The following is a 16,274-nucleotide window of genomic DNA, read 5'->3' on the forward strand; positions in this document are numbered from 1 at the left end:
ATTGGAAGGTTATAGAAGAACGGGAAAGAGAGTAAGATGAGGCATAGGAGGCAATAACTTTAATATTCTTGTTATTATAAGGCACTGATAGATAAGCAACAAGGAGTAGCACTGTTGAGAACTAGTAAGTCAACACTAAATAATACACCACACACACACACACATTATGATTAACAAAAAGAACAAAGCATGCTGATAGCACCTTTTAAATTCCAATTATAAAAGAAATGAATATGTCCCATTATTTGCTTTTATGAGTTTTCCAAACATACATGATGAATTGTGAGGCAACAAAGAGAGATTGAATGAGAGAGACAAATACACAAAAACAACAAAGACCTTATTAAAGCATACATATACCAATCAAGTATATATCATTCCTAATATAACAATTACTTCTTGGGAGCAAGCCTAGACTTGATTTTCTCAATCTCCTTGGTACCAACCTGGAATGCCTTGGTCAACACGTTATCCGGGACCGGTGGGGTGGCAGCAAACAAAGTCAGAGGAATAGACTGTGTTCCAGGCAATTGGCTGTTGAAGGCTGAAATAACTGCAGCAGGTTCATTGGCATTGTTCTTCTGGAAATGAACCAACCCTTTTGGGAAGACAAAGATCTCACCCTTGTAGATGGTCTTTGATATGAGAACATTGGATGTTGTTATGAACCCAACATCAAGTTGACCTTCAAGAACAAACACAATCTCAGTGGCACGTGGGTGTGTGTGGGGTGGGTTGAGTCCACCTGGGGCATAGTCAATGCGTGACAGAGACACACCAAGTGTGTTCAATCCTGGGATCTTTTCAACGTTGGCTCCTGTTACAATGGAACCGAAGGTTGTGTTTGCTGCCACACCTGGTTTTGCTAATATGTTCCCAACAGGACAACAGATTATGAAAACTAATTAACCACAGTAATTATCTAATTAATTAATTTTGTCATTGACCTAATGCACCCAACAATGATGCTACAAGTTTATGTAAGAACTTGTGAAGATTATACTTTACCTGCTTAGATGATGAGGCCTGCTAGGGTGTTTTGTCAGGTCGAACTCGAACTAGCCGTGGGAATCTAAGAGATATGCCCTTTAGGGGGGGAAAATACAGAGATACACCATTAAAGCCTGTCAATGAAAGTTAAATGCAGCAACTGCTAAAAATAGTGATAAAAAATGAAGGATGAAATTCTGTTTGTCTCTGACGTTTGAGTTAAGTTCTAATTTTGTTTCTAACATTGAAATGTCAATTTTTTTCCCGAACGTCTTTTTTTTCATAGCCAAAATGTTGTACACCAAGGTAAAACTCATCATCAGATCACATAAGGATGAAGGAAAATGACTTACATGGATCCCAACACAGGTATAACAATGGGTCAATATTATTGATGCAAAAGAGACGAGATCTACACAATGTTTTTTTTAGATAAAAATAATGTTTCTATGTGACTAAATTGTTTTCCTTTACGAAAATAAAGGTGTATATACCTGAAACAGATCCCCAATTGGCTTCCAAACTGTCACACCGGCTACTGGAGTAAACCAAAGCATCGATTCCAGATGAAATATGTTTAACCATGTCATTACCACTTTGATCTTGAACAGGCGTCGCAGAAACCCCAGAAATTTCCTTGCCAGCCTGACCACCTTGATCATGTTTAACAGAAGAATCATTCTGAGCAGCTGGCTCAGAATTTATAGTAGGCAGTGATGAATGCTTCCCAACATCTTCTGTGGCCTTCAGTAATAGTCCTTCATCCTGTGCTGGATGTGATTCAGAAGAAGTACCAACAGATTTATTGCATTCCTCATGTTCTCTGACATCTTCCTGGGTTTCTGATTTAGGATCTATATCTTTGCACTCTATGACCATTGACTTTCCTGTGGGCTCATCGATTACATAATCTGAAATAACCGGTCTTTTCTCCTGATTGCTAGCAGGTTCCCCACATAGATCACGAGTAGTTTTATCAATTTCACCAGCATGCCCATTCTTGGATAAGTCACTTGATTGGTTGACTTCCAATAACATGTCAGTCTGGTTGAGATCATCTTCCAAGTTAGCTCCTTCATCCATTCCATTTACAGCTACACCAATTATTTTAGTTTCTTCATGATGACTTGTGTTGTCTATGCTGATTACACTAGTTTCACTGGTTTCAGCACCGAAGGATTTGTTACCCAGACTTTCATTTAATGACTAATCAAATAAAAGAAGGATGTTTAAGTCTTTTTATTAAAATTAAATACAATTTATTTTTTATTTTTATTTAATTAAAAGGGTGTTTTAGTAAAAGTGGTGATATATTATATATTTAAAAAAGAAAAAATTAAATGCTGACGTGGAAAATAAATTCCACATAACTTATTGTTATTTGTCCACGTTTTAAACGTATCGGTACGTATTAATTTATCATCGTACCGTAGCAATCACCTTTCAAGAAAATTATCAAAACGAAATCATATATTTAACAAACTAATTTCCTAATTTATTATTCTGTTACATTATTAAATGTAATTAAAACACAGAATAATGTTCCTATATCAATCTTGGTTATCATCACATATATATAGGCAATGAGGCAATGAGGCAAAGAACCTGAAGCAGTTCTTAATAACATATCGATTCAGTTTCTTCATCTCTTTCCATCGCTATGAGGACTGCCACCTATTCGACGGAACTCACCTACTCTGGAGAACCATCCAAAACGCTTATAATGGAGTATGAACAAACACTTCCTGATGATAACTTCCTCATCAAATTTCGATGTATCAATCAGTTTCTGCAACCTACAAAACCTTACAGAAACTCAACCTCTGAGCCACACCTTGTTGATGACGACTTTTCTTGTTTATCATCCATCACTGATGACGTCACCTCCTTCTTGGTTCCTTGGCATAAGTTGTATCGTTTTATGGAACTCAGCATGAATGACAGACAGAGCTTGCGAGACATGTTTTCGGCGGCTCCAATTCCACCTGAGATATTAGATCGAATTCTTCCTGGCATATGCGACTTCGCAAGGGAGATCATTGATGAGTCTGAATTTGATATGGATAACTTGCGTGAGTGGCAGATTGGTGTCAACCTTTATATCACCATACTCAATACTGATGAAGATGACATGGATCAAGATTCTGAATCTTCTGGGGAGAACTAGAGAAGAACAGTGAAGACGCTGATGCATGGGATATCAACCGTTTCTTGAAATAATTTTCTCAGTTAGTTATTATATTTTCCACTGTTTTCTTTTCTTTTCTTTTAACCTTTCCTAACATTAATTCTTAGGGGATGCCCATTATTGTAGCATCAATTTGGTTGATATATATGTCAATAAAAACTTATTTTTTAGATTTACAATCTCAAAACCATGAATAATGGAGTATATCATCAATCGAATGTCAGTAGAAAAAAAAAAAAGAAAAAAAATTAAGTTTTATTAGTTTGCTTTGAGTTTTATTCCTGTATAATTTGATTATTTTCAGTTTGAGTAATGTTATACATTTAAGTATTTTTATAAATTAAGTCTAACAAAGTTAAATAATAAGATTTAAAATAATATTAATCATATTTAGTTGGAGTTAGTTGGCATAGAATTTAAATTTAAATGATGTTGACTTTGATGTTTAAATTTAAATTCATTTGGACCCAGAGTTTTTTTGAAGGAGATGTTTTTGAACTAACTAATCTTAGTGCTCAGTGGCTAAATCTATACCAATGTATAAAGCTAATACCAGAGTTTGTGTTTAATTTTTATAGACACTATTTGCCCTCAAATAATTTATTTTACAAATCAAATTTATGAATAAAATAATAATAATACTTTTTTGTTTTTAATTAAAAAAAGTCATTAATCCACAAAAGAAGTAAATAACTGTTGCAATTGTAAGAAAATTAAATAACTGCTCCACTTATAACTATTCGTCATTGTTGTTAATCTTTTTTCTGCGTATAAATAATTCAACAATAGTTATTATAAATATTTGAATTTAGTACCTTTAGCTTATATATTAAAAAAAATTAAACTATTAAATTAATTATTTGTGTATTAATTGTTTTATATAAAAGATAAAAAAATGACCTATTTAGATGCTAGTACAGATTAAAGTTGATGTAATAAAGAAATTAAAGTAAAGAAAACTAGCATACTTTAAAATAATTTTTCAAATAAAATATATTTGAGGTGGGATGTAATAATTAGGGATTACTAAGAAAGGAGAAAATGCAATAATTTGTTCCTCTCAATTAATCATTTCATTGTCACAAAAATTTTCTTTTTTTAATTAAGAATAAAGGTTTTTTTTATTTAAATAAAATAAAAAAGATTAAATTTACTTGATTCCTTCAATAAAAATCGAAAACGCAAATCCCCTAAATTAATTTATATATAAATCATGTTAGGATAATATTTATTAAATATTATATTATATATCATATTCTATCACGATTTATGTATGGATAATGTTCGGTAGATCTGTTACCGGACGGTTCGGGTGGAGTCTTGAGGAGGTGGGAACGCTTCGGTGACACCTGTACTGTACTGGGATCGGGTCTACCGGGTAGTCAAGCTCTTGTCGTGGAAGGAGGGGGTGTCACCAGCTGTCCCGGACGCATGTACGGGTTGGATATGGGCGCACCGTCCGACCGTTCAGGTCGGGTGGTGTTTGGGTGGGGTCGGCCCAAGCTCCCTTTTGGGTCAGGCCGTAACAGTGCCCCCGACGCGTCAGCAACAGTCGCGTGGGCTGTTGGAGGCGTGTTATTTCTGACCTCACGCGTTGTCGCCAATTCAGCCGTCCGTGGAGGGGACGTGCCTCTTGCGCGCGTGCCTGTTTGTTGTTGGGATGATCAGTTATCGCCTCGTTTTTCGTGTGGAGCATTAAATGCTCATAATGGGTTTAAAATCCTTTGTGCAAAGACTAATATGTCCCTCGGCTTTCGCGCTCCTTTTGGTGGTGGTTTAAAACTGTTTTGCAACGCCTTTGGTGTTTATTTGACGTTTATCCTTCCGTTTCCGATCCTGCCATCTCCTTCTTTTTCTCCCTCAGCAGTTCCAGGGCGTCGTCGTTGTCTTCCTTTCGGATCTTTGCTATTAGTGCAGGTAATTGTGCATCTTTTTTGTCCTCTTTCGCTGTTCTTTTGCTTCTGCTATTGCTTCCTTTTTGTGCATGTCGTTTGTTTAGCTTTGCATGATGGTTGATTTTAGGCCCTAAGTAGGTGTGTTAAAGGGGGGGGGGAGTTGCCATCGTTTGTTTGGGTCTTATCTTTTTTAGCCGAATTTAGCCTTAGTTGCATAATAGAGTTTCTGCAGTCACTCCGAGTACCCGACCACTTAGACTGATTGGATGGTCCCCCCATGTAGGTATGGCTCGCATCGCCTCCCGGGCTTCCCCCTCTCCTGCGGCGTACGACCCCTACGCCTGGGTTGTTTCCGATCTGAGGGACTCCCCCAATCAAATGGGCGAGGAAGAGCTCACTGAGTTCCGTCAAAAAGAGTATCTTTGCGGCGGAACTGACGAGGAGTCCAACTACGACGTCTTCATCCCAGCTCCCCACGAGCGTTTATACGAGATCAACTTTCACGCTCCCCGAGTTGCCGATTGGATTTGGTTCTATAAATCCATGTTTACTCAAGTGGGGGTTCGTATTCCTTTCTCCGCCTTCCAAATGGCGCTTCTGGGTCGGGTTTCCGTGGCACCGTCACAGCTGCATCCGAACAGTTGGGCTTCGATCCGCTGTTTCGAGATGGTCTGTGAATATCTCGAGTTGCCGGTGTCCGTGGATGTTTTCCTTTTCTTTTTTAACCTTACAAACCCTTCGAAGGAAGGGAAACATAAAAAAGGGGTTCATGTCCTTCCGGTCTGCCCAAGGTCGGAGGATTTTTGGCTTGTTTGAGGACTCCTACCACGGGTTCAAAGATAAGTATTTCAAGGTCCGCCCCGTCAAAGGTCGTCATCCTTTTTGGCTATCGTTAGAAGGGGCACGCCTCATCCCGACCTATTGGAGCTTCGGGGCGGGGTCCAATGCCTTTATTAAAGTATCCTACAAGGGTATGTCTGCGATGGATAGGAAGATTGCCGATGTGTTACTGGCAGTTTTCGGGAGGAATCACGTGAATCCTCACCTCCTCATGGGTGACTGGGAAGTCGGTCGGAACTATATTTGTGAGAAGTTTTAACTTGCTTTGCCTTTAGTTTCTTGCTTTTCCCAATATTTCGTTGCGACTAATGAATTTTCTTTTCTTGTTACAGTGGGAATGTCTGCCGAGATAACGGGTCTTCCTAACTTGTTCCAGACCTTTTTATGTGCAAGTGACAATGAGGCGGCCAATGAGAAGTCGACAGCTCCCCCGGAGGACAAGAACAAGGCCACTTCCGAGCAAGGGGCTGTGGCCGGTGAGACCGGTACCTCGGCTCAGGGTGCCTTGGCTCAAAGTGACAAGGAAGTGCGCATTTCCCCCTTCCGCGAAGTGGTTGGCACTGGGGGTTCGACGTCCAACCCATCGGCCGACGATGAGGTGGAGGAGGTGCCCAGCCTCAAAAGGAGGAGGACGTCCAGTAGTCCCGAGGGGGTTCTCACTGTGATGGAGAATAATTTTGATGCCGGGAATTTTATAGATTCTCAATTGATTCCCAGCACTGAAGAGCACTTCCACGAGTCATCTCTTGCTGGGCAAGCGAGGTGGATGTATCGTACCCTCTTGCGCGGCGCAGTGATAGCTCAGAAGGCCGAGTTTAAGTTGTCCGGGATGGAATCTCTTCGCAGGAGGTTGGAGTCTGCTGGGAAGGCCAATAATGAGCTTAAGCGCGAAGTTGAAACTCTTCGGGAACAACTGACCCAATTCAATGAGAAGCTCGATGCTGCCGAGAAGAAAGCCTCCGCTGCTGAGAAGAAAGCCTCTACCGCCGAGAAAAAATTAGAAGTGTCGGACGCCACGGTTTCCCGGCTTGTCGAGCGGGAAATGACTTTAGAGAGTCAGGTCGGCGTTGCTCAAGGGCGGGTGTCCGCGTTGGAGAAAGAGAAAGAGGCTGTCGAAAATGAGCTTGCAGGGTTGAAGACAAAGTATAAAGACGTCGTTAAGCAGGGGAAGGGCGCGATCCTGGTGACCGAGGAGGCCCTTAAAGCTCAGGTCAAAATTGTTGCTCCTGATTTCGACACGTCGACAATTGGCGTCTTCAAGGTGATCAAGGACGGCAAGATTGTTGACGTTCCTAAAAAATGATTTCTCTTGTTCTGTATGAAACTTTTGGTTAGCCGTTATGTTTTGCCTTTTGTGAACAGTTGGTTTCTTGGGTTGTTTGCCCGTTTTATCAAAGTTAATACTTTCTTATTTGCCTGGTTGTGTTGTCGTTTATATTCACCATTATTGGTTTGTAATTGCCATTCATTCTACCGTATTGATGATATTCCGGCTGAGCCAGGTCGTGGCTTTTCAGTGTAGCCGTTTGCTATTGTGGTAGTCGATGGGCTACCGGGGTGATCAGTCCCGGGGCCGTGTGTCGCTGTCACGTTGCGTGGAATTCGTTTGCGCAATGAGTCGTCCAAGAAGAGTGAACAAAACAAAAGAAACGAAACTTTGCACAAGTATATCTTAGTCGGTAATTGCACGAAAGGTCTATAGACCCTAGCGAAAAGTACAATTCCATGGATTAAATACTTAGCTCGATTGGTCGGCATGTCGCCTCATGTGCTAGGAGTAGAATCTTCTCAAGTTGCTCGTTCCACGTTTTTGGGACTTCTTTGCCATCGAGCCTTTCCAACTTGAAAGCGCCTTTACCCATCGCTTCTTTAACTTTGTAGGGACTTTCCCAATTTGCCGCCAGCTTGCCCTCCCCCGGGGTCGGTAAGCCGATGTCGTTGCGCCTCAGGACGAGGTCGTTTGGTTTAAACTCTCTTTTGAGCACTTTAGTATTGTAACGTAGGGCCATTCTTTGCTTCAGCGCCGTTTCCGTCAAGTGGGCCATTTCTCTGGCTTCATCTATTAGGTCATTCTCCACGGCTTCCCCTACTCCCTTCAAAAGTAGTCGCGGGCTTGGTTCCCCGATTTCCACGGGTATTACCGCATCTAGCCCGTATGTTAGTCGGAAGGGGGTCTCCCCAGTTAACGACTGCTCTGTTGTACAGTAGGACCAGAGGACCGAGGTGAGTTCGTCGGCCCAAGCACCTTTCTTATTATCTAGTCGCTTCTTAAGCCCTAACAAGATGATCTTGTTGGCGGACTCGACCTGTCCGTTTGTTTGGGGATGTTCTACCGAGGAGAACTTCTGCCTTATACCCAGGCCGGTGAGGAACTCCGTGAACTTCTTGTCGGTAAATTGTGTACCGTTGTCTGAGATAATGATCTCCGGGATGCCGAATCGTGTTATCACTTGTCTCCACATGAACTTCCTGCATATGGAGGAGGTTATGCTCGCCAGTGGCTCGGCCTCTATCCATTTGGTTTAGTAGTCAATGGCGACTATGAGGTACTTGACTTGTCCAGGACCAACCAGGAAGGGCCCCAAGAGTCAACTCCCCATTGTGAGAATGGCCGGGAAGACGTTAACAGGCTTAGCTCGGAGGCCGGTGCCTTGTGGAAATTGGCGTTCTCTTGACACTTGACGCATTTTCTGACGAATTCTTTAGAGTCTGCCATCATTGATGGCCAATAGTATCCAGCTCGGATTAACTTTCTTGCTAGGGCTTTGCCCCCTATGTGATGGCCGCAACACCCTTCATGGATTTCCCTGAGGACGTAGTTCGTTTGGTCGGGGTGTAGACATTTCAATAGGGGCTGGCTGAATCCTTTTCTGAACAGATGACCCTGGATGATCGCGTACTTGGCTGCTTCCCTTCTCAGTTTCTTGGCATCTTTTTCGTCGTCGGGGAGTTTGCCGTTTTCTAAGAAGCTGGTGATGGGGTCCAACCATGAGGGGCTTAGCCTTGACAGGTGCAGAGTGACCGCCGGCTCCCTCACCATACCTTGGATGAGAGATCGGTTGCCTTCTCCCGGTTTGGTGCTAGCCAATTTTGATAGGAGATCTGCCCGTATGTTCCTTTCCCTTGGAACGTGGTTGATCGTGACCTCCTCAAACTTCTGGCTCAAATCCTTGACTTTCTCCAAGTATTTTTGTAATAGTGAGTCTCTGGCTTGGTAACTCCCGTTTACTTGGGAGGTGACTACCTATGAATCGCTGCATATTTCCAACCTTGTCGCTCCAACCTCCGTTGCTAGGGCTAAGCCCCCTATGAGGGCTTCGTATTCTGCTTGGTTATTCGAGACGGAAAATTCGAACTTGATCGACTGTTCGTATACGACCCCGGCTGGACTTTCCAGGATGATCCCGGCGCCCCCAAACGTCTGATTGGAGGCTCCGTCCACGTGGAGCTTCCACCGTGTGCACGTCTCTTCGGTTGGATCCCCCGTCACTTCTACTAGGAAGTCAGCCATCGCTTGCGCCTTAATTGCTTGTCGGGGTTCGTACCGTATGTCATATTGGGAAAGTTCAATGGACCAAGTCATCATCCTTCTCGTCAAATCGGGTTTTTGGAGTACTTGTCAGATTCCTTGGTCCGTCCTTACGACAATCTGGTGACCTTGGAAGTATTGTTTTAACCTCCGTGAAGAGGTCAAGAGTGCCAGAGCTAGCTTTTCCAGCTTACTGTACCTTAGTTCTGCCCCTTGTAGGGCTTTGATCACAAAATAGACTGGCTGCCGAGCCCTTCTTTCTTCTCGTACCAAAACCACAGCCAGGGCTTCTCCTGTTATGGCGAGATATAGGTATAACGGCTCCCTGTCCTTTGGCTTCTCGAGCACAGGGGGTGTTGCTAGGATTTCCTTGAAGTGTCTAAAAGCTTCCTCGCATGCGGGCGTCCATTCAAACGCTATCCCTTTCCTCATGAGGTTAAAGAAGGGGAGGGCTTTTGTTGCCGAAGCTCCGAGAAAACGGGATAACGAGGTAAGTCGTCCTGCCAATCTCTAGACGTCCTTGATACAACCCGGGCTTTTCATCTGGAGTATCGCTTGGCATTTCTCAGGGTTAGCTTCTACCCCCCTTTGGGTTATCATGAACCCAAGGAACTTTCCAGCTTCCATGGCGAAGGCACATTTGAAGGGATTGAGCCTCATGCCGTGTTGTCGGAGAGACGCGAATACATTTGCCAGGTCATTTAGGAGGTCGTCGGGTCGCGTTGTTTTCGCGAGGATGTCGTCTACATAGACTTTCACTGTCTTGCCTATGAGGTTGCGAAATATTTTGTTTATCAGCCTTTGGTATGTTGCCCCTGCATTTTTTAGGCCGAATGGCATCACCTTATAACAGAAGATTCCCCCAGGCGTTATAAATGCTGTCTTGTCCTCGTCGGGTCGGTGCATCGGTATCTGATTGTAATTGGAGTAGGCATCCATGAAGCTCAGATACCGGTAGCCCGCCGCCGTGTCGACGAGTGCATCTATGTTGGGGAGGGGGAAATAATCTTTAGGGCATGCCTTGTTAAGGTCGGAGTAGTCTACGCACATTCTCCATTTGCCGCTGTGCTTCTTTACCAGAACTACATTCGAGAGCCAGGTCGAGTAGTGTAGTTCTCGTATGAAACCTGCTTCTAGGAGGCTGGCCGTCTACCTGGCCACCTCCTCCGCCCTCTCCCGTGACATCTTTCTTCTCCGTTGGGCTACCGGGCGTGTTTCCGACTTGACGGCCAGGTGGTGTGACATAACCTCAGGGTCTATGCCCGGCATGTCGGTCGGTGTCCAGGCGAACAAATCCCCATTGGCCCTGATCATTTCTACCAGTGGCTCCTTCAATTCATGTGGAAGTTTCTATTGACAAACGTGAACTTTTCCTCCGTTTCACCGACCCTGAACTTTTTCAGGTCCCCCTCTGGTTCCGGTCTGGGCTTGTCGTCTACCCTAGCGTCTAGGTCAGCCAGGAACACCCCCGACGCCTCTTTAGATTTCTTCTTTAGGGAGAGGCTGGCATTGTCGCAAGCAACCGCCGTTTCTAGATCTCCCCTTATGGACCCTATGGATCCGTCGTCGGTAACAAACTTCATGACTAGTAGCTTTGTGTTGATTATTGCTTCAACATCGTTAATCGTCTTCCTCCCCAAGATGATGTTGTAGGCCGTGAAATCTCGGAGAACCACGAACTCTGCCATTGCCGATCTTCGGCCTTGGGCCTGTTCCACGGATATCGGCAGGGATATTACTCCATCTAGCTTGATGAAGTGGTCGCCTAACCCGATGAACCCGTGCTGATGAGTCGATAGGTCGGCATCCCTTAATCCCAGTGCGTCGAACACATTGCGGAACATAATGTTCAAATCTGCGCCTGTGTCAATAAGGATTTGTTTGACGAGGCCTGTTCCTACCCTGACCGTGATGACCATGGGTGGATTTTCAGGGGCCTCGTCGAACCACTGATCTTTTGGGCCAAAGGAGATAGAGGGGGGCTTTTTAGAGCTTCGCATCGGCGCGGAGGAGACCGCCAGAATCTTGGCGTCTTTCTTGTGCGCCGATCTCGACCTTGGTGCGGTGTTTTTGGTGGTTACTACGTTTATCACGGTGAGGCCGTGGTCTTTGTCTTCTGGCTCTTGTCGCTGCTTTGCCGATCGGGTCTTGCCTTCCTCGTCTTGGTCGCGATGTCGCCTCCTCGGCTCCCTTATAAGGTGGGAGGATTCTAAAAGTTTACCGTCCCTTATCGCTTGCTCTAGTGCATCCCTCAGGTCAAAGCAGTCCCGTGTTTGGTGTCCATAGCCCTTGTGGTAGTCACAGTAGAGGCTCTTGTTTCCCCCCATGCGGTCCTTGAGTGGACGGGGTTTCGACAAGATTCCTTTCTCGGCTATTTGCTGGTAAACTTCCATGATGGGGAGAGTGAGCGGAGTGTAGTTGGTGAATTTCCCGATCCAGGGAAATGGTCTGGGCGCCTTGCTCGGCCCTCCCTCTTTGGCTTGTTCTTTCTGTCTCTCTCCGTTACCTTGTTGCCTAGGTTAATTGTAGCCGCAGTGCCGTTTATTGGCAGCAACGACCTGGCTGACTTCCTCGTCATTTATGTATTCCTTGGCTACCGTTTGGATTTCATGCATCGTCCAAACCGGTTTCGTGGTAAGGTGTTTCCGGAAGTCCTCGTTAAGGAGGCCGTTCGTCAGACAGAGGTTGGCCACCGAGTCGGTTAGGCCGTCAATTTCCAAGCATTCGTCGTTGAAGCGGTCCAGGTATTTTCTGGTCGGTTCTCCGGGCCTTTGGGTTATCCCGAGCAGGTTGATCGGGTGCTTTGCCTTTGCTATTCGTGTTGTGAATTGAGCTAAGAAGGCGCCACTGATGTCCGAAAATCCATAGATGGATCCCTGCGGGAGGCCGTTAAACCATCGAATCGTGGGTCCTGCCAGGGTGACCGGGAAGGCCCGGCACCTCACCTCGTCTTCTACTCCCTCCAGATTCATTCTAGCCTCGAAGGCCGTGAGGTGTTCCAGAGGGTCTTGGGTTCCATCGTACCTCATGTCCGTTGGTTTGTCGAAGTGCTTCGGCAACTGGACCTCAAGGATGAACCGATGGAACGGGGTGGCGCCCATTATCACGGGTCGCCGTGTCCTCACAGGTCTCCCCTTCCCGTCTTCACGATCTCGTTCTGTGTGGCGCGTTTTTTTGCCTCGGGAGTAGATGATTGTGTCGTTTCGTTTTCTCGGGATGGGCGAATCTTCTCGGGTGCTCTCCGCTTCCGTTCTGGAAGCGGAGGCGTGCCGGGAGCGACTCCGGTGGGAATCTCTCTCCAGGCTTTCAGGGGATGGGGAGTAGCTAGGATCGGTGGTTCGTCGATCATGCTCCTGATCGGCTAGTTGTCGTTCCAGGTTCTGGACCCTATGGCGTAGCTCCTGCATTATTCTACCGCTGTCACTGCCAGTTCCTCCGAAGGGTCGCGTCTCTCGCGTCCTTGTGCGTGTTTCCGTGCGTTGTCGGGGGGACCTTCGTCGCCCTCCGGGTGAGGTGACAGAGGCTGCCCCCTCTACGCCAGCTGCTCGGCCTTGGTCTCCCAAGCACGACACGACTTCCATTTAGGCGTTTCCCACAGACGGCGCCAATGTTTGGTAGATCTGTTACCGGACGGTTCGGGTGGAGTCTTGAGGAGGTGGGAACGCTTCGGTGGCGCCTGTACTGGGATCGGGTCTGCCGGGTAGCCGAGCTCTTGTCGTGGAAGGAGGGGGTGTCACCTGCAAAGACACTCCGACGCTCTAGTCAGTTAGTGTGCAGGTGAGAGGTTGGTTAGGTGGGATTTGTGACGTACCTTGGAGGAGGGGTATGACCCTCCCTTTATATACCATGTCAGGTGTGGGTCCCACGAGGGCAGAACCCACATTCTTCGAAGTTTTCTTGTACAGCTGTGGTGGCCAGCTGTCCCGGACGCATGTACGGGTTGGATATGGGCGCACCGTCCGACCGTTCAGGTCGGGTGGTGTTTGGGTCGGGTCGGCCCAAGCTCCCTTTTGGGCCAGGCCGTAACAGATAACATTTTGGAATAGAGCATAAATCGTGCTAGAAGAATAAAATTATAATTATTAATTAAAAATAATTTAAAAATAATTAAAAATTAATAATTAAAAATAATTAAAAATTATAAATAGTATTACATTTAAAAAAATAACTATTTCCCAAAAAAATACAAATTTATTCTTGTGTATTCTGGAGACGATGATAATGTTTAGCATTGTTAACTTTTTAAACTCAATTTAATATATTTGAAGTGAAGTACGCTGCAGAGTAAGACGATTTATAGAGTTTGCTGAAAATTCGTCCGGGTGTGCGGCGAACTTGTTCAATACCAAAAAACAAAATGCATTTCGGTAAATAAAGTTTAGAAATGGACTTTTTCATAATTTTTATTAGAAAAGAACCCATAATACTACTACTTTTTTTTATCATGTTTTTATAAAATAAGCATTTTTAGAACTAAAAATTCAAATACAAAATAGCTTATTTACAAACTACTTTTAATATAATCATTTATTATTTAAACTATTTTTTTAAAAGGAACTTAATTAAACTGTTTATCTAAACTGAGCCTATCTAATTCCTTTAAACAAACTAGGGTCCATGTGCTTGAAAATTTTTCGTTTGATGTTAACCGACTTAGACTTAATTATTTAAGTATCATTCTCTGTTTTTACATGTGCTTTCTTTCTTTCTTTTTATCCGTGCCTATATTGTGAGTTTTACCATTGTATAATAGAACCATAAATTTTTGTGAAGAGTATATATATAATAAAGAGAGGCCACTTGATGTATATAGTGTAACTCATTGTAGAGAGAAAGCTATAATTCGGATTTCTTCTTTTATGATCAATAATTTTCTCTATAGCTTATTGCTTTCTATCTTTCTGATTCAAGATAGTTCCACTTAATTTTCTTGCCAAAACTGATAAGCAGCAGCTCCATGACCTGCCAGTTGTAACGAATTTTATTTATAATACCTAACAACCTCTTGAATATTTCTCTGACTTCTTTTATGTAGGTGCATTGGTTCTTTTAATTAGCATTGTAGAACTTAAAAGTGAGTCTGATATTTTTCTATCAGATAAAAAAGTACTTAATCATTTGTTATTCTATTAAATTTAAAAGTATCATATGTAATTTAAATCTATGCTTACAGATGAATCAATTTCTTGAAAGTGATATCCTTAACTTTTCAAGATGATTGCCACTTAAACGGCACAATTAAATAGAACTCCCTTCAAACAAAAGTTTTTATTACAAACACACATCTAATGTTTTCTTGACTTTGATTTTAGCAGAAAATCATGAAACAGTAACAATGGCTATGATGAGTATGTATTTATTATAATGATTTTTTGCTTGAAATCCAACAATGTTAACAAGCTGAGAAAAAGTGAATAGTTTCCTAGTCTTGGTTGAGGCCAAAATAACTTAGAATATAAAAGGAACTTGTTACCTTGGGGGACCATACCTTTGGATTCAAGAAAATTGAAAATCAAAGATAAGAAAAAAATATTGCATGTGAATTTCATTTGACCTATTTTAATTTCGATAGTTATGGTTTTATTTTATTTGAAACTTTTAATTTGATTACACTACAAGTAATAATTTTATAGTTGTTCTATAATCTTAGTAATGAAATTTTAAATTCGATGACCCTCTAAATTTTGGTTCTACAAGGGGTTTTGTAGCATGAAAATGCATGACTTTTATTTAAGAATAAAAGGAATCTTATTTGAGATGAAATCGTTTTAGAATTTTTGTTTACTCTTCAAAATTTTTACTAAATTTGTTATTTCCTCAAAATAGGAGTTTAAGTATTCCTTTATCATTTTCTTTGTTTTCCCTTCCTCACATTTCACAAAGAATAATTAAACTTACTTAGAATGAAATTAAATATGTCTCATATATGGACTTCGTCTCTGGTAACTGCAACAAATTCAAACCACACAACTAGAAGAGATAATTAATGAGTAGTTCTGACAAAAGAGAGAAAATAGAAATGCTTCTTCTTTTTCTTTAGCAGAAAAAAGAAAGATGAGGGGGAGGAGATGAAGAACACGAACCTGAACAATTTTTTTTATTTTTTATTTTTTTCATGTATTTTTGTTTTGGTTTTATAAATTATTTAAAATTTAAAAATATAAATTAAAGTTAATTGAATTCTATATTTTAATTAATTTAAAGATAGTTTTTGTTTAGCACAAAGAAAAGGATATTTAAGTATTTTTATACAATTATCTAAAAAAATATTTTTTATTTTTATTAAATTATAAGGATGTTTTAGTAAAAATAATCCTATGATATATATTTTAAAGAAAGAAAAATTAAATGTTAACATAAAAATTATAATCTATGTGTCGTGTTTTTAATTTGTTTATATTTTTATCGTACTGATACATATGAATTTATCATCGTATTGAAGTAAATACCATAAATAATATATTTAACAAGTGATAAATACCGAATAAACAATGTTACATGGTTAGCAATAATTTATATTCATATTTATAGACGTTTTGCATATAAGTATATAATTTGCTCTTATATTTATTAAAATTTTGTACACATAAATCAACACAATTTATATCCATAAATTAATATAATTTGCACCCATATTTTTCAGAATTTATGTCTGTAAATTAATAAAATGATAATTTAGTGTTTGTATATATTAACCAAATAATGACAAAAAATATTAAAGGTTGTTGATCCCAAAAATTTTTCATACCGAACTTATCCAATAGTAAAAGATTACCATAATAGAAATTAAAAAGATAATGAGTTAGCAAAAATTATGATAAAATATTGATAT

At 41.9% G+C, this 16,274-nt stretch overlaps 4 protein-coding genes across 4 annotated transcripts; all 4 read right to left on the reverse strand.

Annotated features, from left to right (window-relative positions):
* Positions 1–216: 216 nt before the first annotated feature.
* On the reverse strand, positions 217–890 carry LOC127744912 (rhicadhesin receptor-like; the record flags this gene model as incomplete). The annotated part of the gene is made up of 1 exon (XM_052257766.1): positions 217–890. A coding segment is annotated over one exon (498 nt), but the record flags the coding sequence as incomplete, so codon positions are not given.
* On the reverse strand, positions 726–2,189 carry LOC127744725 (uncharacterized). Its single transcript, XM_052256885.1, has 3 exons — positions 1,485–2,189; positions 1,009–1,124; positions 726–865 (listed from the first exon to the last, which is right to left on the reverse strand). The coding sequence occupies exons 1-2, from the start codon at positions 2,071–2,073 to the stop codon at positions 1,030–1,032; spliced, it is 684 nt and encodes a 227-aa protein (XP_052112845.1). The 5' UTR covers positions 2,074–2,189; the 3' UTR covers positions 726–865; positions 1,009–1,029.
* Positions 2,190–8,452: 6,263 nt separating this feature from the next.
* Positions 8,453–8,953, reverse strand: LOC107473836 (uncharacterized). The gene has a single exon (XM_016093423.1). The coding sequence runs from the start codon at positions 8,951–8,953 to the stop codon at positions 8,453–8,455; it is 501 nt and encodes a 166-aa protein (XP_015948909.1).
* Positions 8,954–10,773: 1,820 nt separating this feature from the next.
* LOC107473837 (uncharacterized) lies at positions 10,774–11,835 on the reverse strand. The gene has a single exon (XM_016093424.1). The coding sequence runs from the start codon at positions 11,833–11,835 to the stop codon at positions 10,774–10,776; it is 1,062 nt and encodes a 353-aa protein (XP_015948910.1).
* Positions 11,836–16,274: the final 4,439 nt, after the last annotated feature.

Source organism: Arachis duranensis, chromosome 2 (assembly GCF_000817695.3).
Source record: "Arachis duranensis cultivar V14167 chromosome 2, aradu.V14167.gnm2.J7QH, whole genome shotgun sequence".
In the NCBI taxonomy this organism is placed as follows: Eukaryota; Viridiplantae; Streptophyta; class Magnoliopsida; order Fabales; family Fabaceae; genus Arachis; species Arachis duranensis.

Excerpts from the sequence above, each read along its gene's own strand:
- LOC127744725 (XM_052256885.1), bottom strand. The coding sequence starts at position 2,073 with ATGGATGAAGGAGCTAACTTGGAAGATGATCTCAACCAGACTGACATG. Across the intron at positions 1,125-1,484 it reads CAATTGGGGATCTGTTTCAG|GCTTTAATGGTGTATCTCTG; the intron begins GTATATACACCT and ends TTTCATTGACAG.
- LOC107473836 (XM_016093423.1), bottom strand. The coding sequence starts at position 8,953 with ATGGTGAGGGAGCCGGCGGTCACTCTGCACCTGTCAAGGCTAAGCCCC.
- LOC107473837 (XM_016093424.1), bottom strand. The coding sequence starts at position 11,835 with ATGGAAGTTTACCAGCAAATAGCCGAGAAAGGAATCTTGTCGAAACCC.